Raw genomic sequence first — 8,441 nt, forward strand, 5'->3', positions numbered from 1 at the left:
TACAATATCTGTAAGCATGTTTAAAGGAGATGGAAACGAAGTCACGTGTTTGAAACCTAATGCTCTGTTTTTAGTTGTCCATTTAAAGTATTTTTCATCTCTAAGTGTTGTATTCCTATGTTGTCTTGATCATGATCTTAATTTTTTTCCCCCTCTCTTTTGGTTTCAGAGGAAGAACTTGTCTCTTTTTCTCAGCATTAGTTTGTTAACTTTCTGGGGAACTTCCCTTTTGGGTGCCCGTTTATACTGGATGGGAAACAAACCACCAAGCTTTTCCAACTCTGACAACCCAGCTGCTGATTCGGATAGCCTCCTGGCTCGCACACTCACCTTCTTCTACTTGCCAACCAAGAACCTTTGGCTGTTGCTCTGCCCAGATACCCTCAGTTTTGATTGGTCAATGGATGCCGTGCCTCTGCTCAAAACAATTTGTGATTGGAGAAACCTACACACTGTGGCCTTCTATACTGGACTCCTCCTCCTTGCCTACTATGGTTTGAAGAGCCCAAGCGTAGAAAGAGAATGCAACGAGAAATTTGTAACAAATGGCAAGCAGAATGCAAATGGACATAGCTGCCATTCAGAGGTGGAGTACCGGAACTCAGAGATTAAGCCCAGCATTCCATCCAAATTAGAAAATGGCTTTAAAAATAATGTGTCACAGAGAACACGGCTTCCTTCTACAGAGAACATTGTTGTTTTGTCTTTATCTTTGTTAATAATACCCTTCGTTCCTGCCACGAACCTGTTTTTCTATGTTGGCTTTGTAATTGCAGAGCGAGTATTGTATATTCCTAGTATGGGCTTCTGCCTCCTCATTACAGTGGGTGCGAGAGCCCTTTACGTCAAAGTCCAAAAGCGGTTTCTCAAGAGCTTGATTTTTTATGCTACAGCTACGTTAATTGTTTTCTATGGACTCAAGACGGCGATCAGGAACGGAGACTGGCAGAATGAGGAAATGCTGTATAGGTCAGGGATAAAAGTAAACCCAGCTAAAGGTAATATTTTATTTTATGCTTTTGCCTGGACGGTTTACTTTTTCTGCCTTTTTATATCTTTGCTTCTTGCCTTAAAACACACAGTATTAAGGAAGAAGAGGTTCTTTTACTCAATACTTATAATTTTTGTTTTTTTTTTAAGCGAGGGAGCAGTACCATTATTTTAGAAACATCCAGCATTCCATATTTGGAATAGGGAAGTGTTTTCCTATGTTCCTGACTATACTTGTCCAGAGGAATTAGAGCTCCTATTGTGTAAAAATACTGACTATCGTAAGAATTTAGAAAAAGGCTTGGTTTCCACGTTCTAAAATACTGATACGGACATCATCTTTTTTCATCATGCAGTGAAAGTCAGGTTATCCCCCATAAGTATAGTTTAGCTCTTCTGTTTTCCAAGCACCGCCTGAGGAAATACCACGAGGCTTACACTGCTATCTTGAAAAGGTTTGGGAGTAAGGCCACCTCCGAACCTTGACATGGTGTCTGTAGGTATCAGTGTGTGTGCGTGCAAGTGTGAGTCACCCTTAGCTTTGCAGAGACTAAATAATCTGGGTATCGCCAAGCAGTTTGCACATTCTTATTTGAAAGTCCTTAAGTCACTTAAGGAAATAAACTTTTCACTATACAAGGAGAAGATGGAGCATATTTTTCATTACTGCTTTTGATTAAAAAATTATTTTAGTAAATCTCAGAATCTATTGTTCGAGTAGAAAGTAGCCTTTAAAGCATAAATGAATAGTCAAAAGCTGTTAATTCAGTGATCTCTCTGGTTTAGGCAATGAATGATGAGAGAAGCTAGAGAGCAGTTGAATGAAAATAAGTGTACATTTTAAGTGTAGAAATATATCATAGTAAATAGTGCCAAAGAGTCTTCTTCTTCATAAGGCATTTTTTAGTGTTTTATCCTTTAAATTATGGTTGCTTGCATAGCATTTGAACTGGGCTTTTCCACTTTTTCCAACACATTTCTGTACCAGTTATTCAAATACTGAATGTGTGAAACTGTTCCTAATGAATGGAATGGCCTGCTGATACGTATCAGGATATATATATGCAAAGATCTGGATGCCCCAGAAACAACTCTGGCATCCCTATCGATTACCAATTAAGTCAAGAGTTCAGTGAACCACTACTCATTTCTTTCAGCCAAGGGACTAATTGTTGGTACTTATAATGCTTAATAGATTGCAGAGATTTTAATGGGAGCGGAAACATTAAAATTGAGCTAATACAGAGCATAGAATTTCTCAATTCTTTTGGAAAAATCTTTACCATGTGGCTTTTTAGATAGTGAGTGCTGCACAGTTTATTGCATGCCTGAACCCCAATCTTGCTGTAAAAATTGTTGCAGTCAGTTCTCACAGAATGCTTTTCAGCTAGTTTTTCTTCACTGGTACATGTAAATATATAAAACAAGCCTATGTTGCTAGTTTATTTTCCTGCTGTTTGAAAGAGATACACAGTAAGGAATTAAAAGAAAACCCCTGCGTATTAATTTCATCACAGGGTTGTTGTAAGGATTTGTTAAATGTATTGGTTAAGTTTCAGGTTAAGCTACTGTAACAAAGAGCCAAGATAACAGTGGCTTAAATAAGATAGAAGCTTTATTCTTTCATGTAACAATCTAAGCCTGTGCAGTCCAGCGCTGATAAGATGGCGCCATGGGTCTTCTGGATCCGTGCTCCTTTGCTTTTGTTCCCTTGCCATCTCAGTAGTGTCACCCTGTCCAAGTGGTCCAAGATGCCTCAGCATCACATCAGCACTTCAGCTAACAGGAAGAGGGAGAGAAAGGCCAAATGGTGGGTGTTCCCATTCTCTTCAAGAGCATATCACAGGGCTTCCCTGGTGGCGCAGTGGTTGAGAGTCCGCCTGCCGATGCAGGGGACACGGGTTCGTGCCTCGGTCCGGGAAGATCCCACGTGCCGCGGAGCGGCTGGGCCCGTGAGCCATGGCCGCTGAGCCTGCGTGTCCGGAGCCTGTGCTCCGCAACGGGAGAGGCCACAACACAGAGAGGCCGGTGTACCGCAAAAAAAAAAAAAAAAAAAAAAAGCATATCACAGAAATTGCCACACCATGCTTGCTCCCAGACTATTGGCCACACCTAGCTACAAGGAAGGCTGAGAAATGTTATCTTTATTTTGGGAAGCTAAGCACCCAGCCAAATTTTATTACTCTTGAAGAAGGGGAGGGCAGATACTGAGATGCTAGTGTAAGTAGCAGTCTCTGTCCCAGAGTAAGTAAAAGCATTTTGTAAACTCCTGGGTATTTTCCAGCATTAGCTACTGTACTGCTGACACTTATGATTCCGATTTTGCTGAAGTTATTTTGGTGACATGGTTAAGATGACTGATCATTTCTTCATTCATCCATTCACTCAGTAAAACAATTATTAAGCATGTCTTTGGTTTCTGATATATTTCCATGTCTCCTTCTTAGTACTTAAGAAGTGCTATAGTATTTAGGTACTCCAAATTTTATTAGTTAAATGAGTACACAGCTGACCAATAGTATAAATCTTTTGAGACATCAGAAATTAAATTCCTGAATAATGCCCCCTCCCCAACCTGCGCCCCAGCCAACTGCTTTACTTACAGCATTTACCATCTCAGTTGGTGGCAACTCCATTTTCTCAAAAGCTCTGACCAACACTTAGGAGTCATCCATACCTCCTCTTTTTCTTCTGCACCCTACCTGCATTTCATCAGCAAATCCTCTCTGCTCTGTCTTCAAAAATACATCCAGAACTTGACCACATTTTACCACCTCCACTGCTAACATCCTGGCCAAAGTCACCATCATCTTTCATCAGATTATTACTAAAAACCTCTAACATAAATCTCCTTGCTTCTGTTTTCTTGCCTTTTAGCATGCTTTTGTGAAAGACATGTTGTATCAGGTAATTGGAACTTAGGTAAATAGGCTTAATGTGAGTTTTAATGTTAATCTGGCTCTGAGTTGGGTGTGGGTTTAATGTTTACTGTAGCTATAGGTGCCAGAGGCATTGTATTTCCGGCTCACGGGCCCAGCCGCTCCGCGGCACGTGGGATCTTCCCGGACCGGGGCAGGAACCCGCATCCCCTGCATCGGCAGGCGGACTCTCAACCACTGCGCCACCAGGGAAGCCCCACCATTTTTATAATGGAGCCCTGTAAGTAGGTTGGTTAAATGTAGGAGAAGGGAAGTGTCCTCTTATTTGGTGATTAAATTCTAGTGCCTCTGGGCTGTAACCTTTATGAGAGTTTCATAGCTTTCCCTGTGTCTCCTAGTTGGGACAGGAAGGCCTGTTTCTTGGCTCTTCAATGTGAGAACGGGGGTCCCTGGAGGTAAAACCCGCAAAAGAGTAGAGGCCTCTAAAATCGTGGCTTCCGGGAGTTTCTCCCTCTTACTGAATGAAGCTCGTCACAACTCAGCTTCCAGCACCTCCTCTCAAAATCACCAGTTACTTGTTCCTATCAGTTTCTGCTCCAGGTAATCTCATCTCTGCATGACTGGATTTTCCAGTCTCTCCAGATTTCCTGGTGCTGAGTTTGCCCAGTGACCTCAATTCACTGATGGTTCCAAGAAAAGCCGTTGGTTTTGCAGTTCCTTTAGCATATTCTTTTTTAAAAAATTTTTATTTTATTTATTTATTTTTTGGCTGTGTTGGGTCTTCGTTGCTGCGCGCAGGCTTTCTCTAGTTGCGGCGAGTGGGGGCTACTCTTCGTTGTGGTGCGTGGGCTTCTCATTGCGGTGGCTTCTCTTGTTGCGGAGCACAGGCTCTAGGCGCGCAGGCTTCAGTAGTTGTGGCATATGGGTTCAGTAGTTGTGGCACGCAGGCTCTAGAGCACAGGCTCAGTAGTTGTGGCGCACAGGCTTAGTTGCTCCGTGGCATGTGTAATCTTCCCGGACCGGGGATCGAACCCGTGTCCCCTGCATTGGCGGGCGGATTCTTAACCACTGTGCCAGCAGGGAAGTCCCCAAGAAAAGCCATTGGTTTTGCAGTTCCTTTAGTGTATTCTTGTTGTAAGAATGGGAGTGATGAGTTCCAAGCTTTTTACATGTCTGAGCTGAACTCCTGCTTCCATTTTTCCATCCTTATAGCATCTGCCTGTCATCAGCAGCCCTAATGATTCCTTTGAAACGTAAGCCAGAGTACGGTGTTCACTGCCCCCAGTCCTCTACTGGCACCCATTTCTCCCAAAGTCAAAGCACACAATCAGAGACTTGACACTGTACATCTCCCAGCCTTGCCTTCACTTGCTTCACTCCAGCCCTCCTGACCCCCTTTTATGTGCCTTCTCTATTCCAGATAAGCCCCTGCCTCAGGGCTTTGGCACTTGTCATTGCTTCTTCTTGGAATGTGTTTCCTAGGACAGTCTCACCTCTATCTCCCTCACCTCCTCTAGGTCTCCAGTACAGTGTTGCATTATCAGGAAGATGCTTTATGTAAAACTGTCTACCTTTTGAAAAATTGCAACTACCCCTCTGCTTCTGCCTTGTCTAACATTCCCTATCCTCTTTACATACTTTGTTTTTCCCATAACACTTAGGACCATTTGACGTAATATATTTACCATGTTTCTGTGTTTATTGTTTGAATGCATTGTCATTGTCCATTAAAATGCACGACACAAGAAGGCAGGGAGTTTTGCATTTTTTTAATGCTCTATGAGTAGCGACTAGGACAGTGCCTGGTAGAGAGAGGGCATTCAGTAATGAATACACTGACGAATAAACTTTAGTCATAATCCTTCTCCTTAAAGAGTTTAGAGAACCTGTTTAGAGATAAATGTACATTCATTAAAGGAAGTGAAAGTGTAAAATATGCTGTTGATATACCAGGTACTGAGGCATGCTCCATAATAAGAGGGATAGAATTGGGAGTGGAGTTAGTTTTGGACTCCACGAGTGCCTTGTGTGACATATGCTTCCATTTTGATACAAGGCAAAACTTTTAAAATACAGGTTCCTGATTTTTTTCTGTTTATAACATGCTAATAAATATAGTTCTGGCTACAGTGACTTCTTTAGCAATTATGAAACTGGTAGTAATCTTCCTTAAGGTAGATTTTTCTAAGTTTGTGATGTTATTTGAGCCTAGCCAAAGATTAGAAACCCTTTAAAGCCAGTCTTATGTAAGGTTGTCTGAGATTACAGTTATTTCGTTGAGTTAGTTTTTCTTTCCCTCCTTTGAAAGCCTTTGCAAATTTTGGAGTACTGCAGGCTTCCGTGTACTTTAACAGAATATGATTTTAAGCCTCATGAAGCATTATACATGAAAGCTGCTGCCTTCAGTAATTGGTCCTGCAGACAGATGCCAGTCATTAACTGATTGGATGCAAATGATGATGGGTAGAGCCTGTCATAGTGACTGTGTTGCTAATTTATGGTTTAAATCTGGATAGTGGAGAAATGATAGCTGATTTGGACTATGTAAACCACAAGTCCTATCTCATTATGTGGTTGATAATGTCAGGAAAGTACTAGACATAGTTGATTACCATAGTTTGCTGATTTCACGATAACTCTTTGCATTTTTGTACTTAGGAAAAAGGAAATTTTCTTTGATGACTGCTTTAATGAGCAAGCCACATAATATTTAAAAGGTTTTTTTGTTTTTTTTTAAGCGAGGGAGCAGTACCATTATTTTAGAAACATCCAGCATTCCATATTTGGAATAGGGAAGTGTTTTCCTATGTTCCTGACTATACTTGTCCAGAGGAATTAGAGCTCCTATTGTGTAAAAATACTGACTATCGTAAGAATTTAGAAAAAGGCTTGGTTTCCACGTTCTAAAATACTGATACGGACATCATCTTTTTTCATCATGCAGTGAAAGTCAGGTTATCCCCCATAAGTATAGTTTAGCTCTTCTGTTTTCCAAGCACCGCCTGAGGAAATACCACGAGGCTTACACTGCTATCTTGAAAAGGTTTGGGAGTAAGGCCACCTCCGAACCTTGACATGGTGTCTGTAGGTATCAGTGTGTGTGCGTGCAAGTGTGAGTCACCCTTAGCTTTGCAGAGACTAAATAATCTGGGTATCGCCAAGCAGTTTGCACATTCTTATTTGAAAGTCCTTAAGTCACTTAAGGAAATAAACTTTTCACTATACAAGGAGAAGATGGAGCATATTTTTCATTACTGCTTTTGATTAAAAAATTATTTTAGTAAATCTCAGAATATTGTTCGAGTAGAAAGTAGCCTTTAAAGCATAAATGAATAGTCAAAAGCTGTTAATTCAGTGATCTCTCTGGTTTAGGCAATGAATGATGAGAGAAGCTAGAGAGCAGTTGAATGAAAATAAGTGTACATTTTAAGTGTAGAAATATATCATAGTAAATAGTGCCAAAGGGTCTTCTTCTTCATAAGGCATTTTTTAGTGTTTTATCCTTTAAATTATGGTTGCTTGCATAGCATTTGAACTGGGCTTTTCCACTTTTTCCAACACATTTCTGTACCAGTTATTCAAATACTGAATGTGTGAAACTGTTCCTAATGAATGGAATGGCCTGCTGATACGTATCAGGATATATATATGCAAAGATCTGGATGCCCCAGAAACAACTCTGGCATCCCTATCTATTACCAATTAAGTCAAGAGTTCAGTGAACCACTACTCATTTCTTTCAGCCAAGGGACTAATTGTTGGTACTTATAATGCTTAATAGATTGCAGAGATTTTAATGGGAGCGGAAACATTAAAATTGAGCTAATACAGAGCATAGAATTTCTCAATTCTTTTGGAAAAATCTTTACCATGTGGCTTTTTAGATAGTGAGTGCTGCACAGTTTATTGCATGCCTGAACCCCAATCTTGCTGTAAAAATTGTTGCAGTCAGTTCTCACAGAATGCTTTTCAGCTAGTTTTTCTTCACTGGTACATGTAAATATATAAAACAAGCCTATGTTGCTAGTTTATTTTCCTGCTGTTTGAAAGAGATACACAGTAAGGAATTAAAAGAAAACCCCTGCGTATTAATTTCATCACAGGGTTGTTGTAAGGATTTGTTAAATGTATTGGTTAAGTTTCAGGTTAAGCTACTGTAACAAAGAGCCAAGATAACAGTGGCTTAAATAAGATAGAAGCTTTATTCTTTCATGTAACAATCTAAGCCTGTGCAGTCCAGCGCTGATAAGATGGCGCCATGGGTCTTCTGGATCCGTGCTCCTTTGCTTTTGTTCCCTTGCCATCTCAGTAGTGTCACCCTGTCCAAGTGGTCCAAGATGCCTCAGCATCACATCAGCACTTCAGCTAACAGGAAGAGGGAGAGAAAGGCCAAATGGTGGGTGTTCCCATTCTCTTCAAGAGCATATCACAGGGCTTCCCTGGTGGCGCAGTGGTTGAGAGTCCGCCTGCCGATGCAGGGGACACGGGTTCGTGCCTCGGTCCGGGAAGATCCCACGTGCCGCGGAGCGGCTGGGCCCCTGAGCCATGGCCGCTGAGCCTGCGTGTCCGGAG

The 8,441-nt window shown here is 41.3% G+C and overlaps 1 protein-coding gene across 2 annotated transcripts in view; it reads left to right on the forward strand.

Annotated features, from left to right (window-relative positions):
• TMTC2 (transmembrane O-mannosyltransferase targeting cadherins 2) overlaps window positions 1-8,441 on the forward strand; it is a 439,654-nt gene that overhangs the window by 222,893 nt on the left and 208,320 nt on the right. The window contains exon 1 of one of the 2 annotated variants that reach the window (XM_024122943.2): window positions 176-998. The exons of the other annotated variant lie outside the window; for it this stretch is intronic. Within the exon in view, the coding sequence (XP_023978711.1) occupies window positions 251-998 (748 nt within the window). The 5' untranslated portion in view covers window positions 176-250. Of the gene's footprint in view, window positions 1-175; window positions 999-8,441 lie in introns of those variants that run through there. 2 annotated transcript variants of the gene reach the window in all.

Source organism: Physeter macrocephalus, chromosome 6 (assembly GCF_002837175.3).
Source record: "Physeter macrocephalus isolate SW-GA chromosome 6, ASM283717v5, whole genome shotgun sequence".
NCBI lineage: Eukaryota > Metazoa > Chordata > Mammalia > Artiodactyla > Physeteridae > Physeter > Physeter macrocephalus.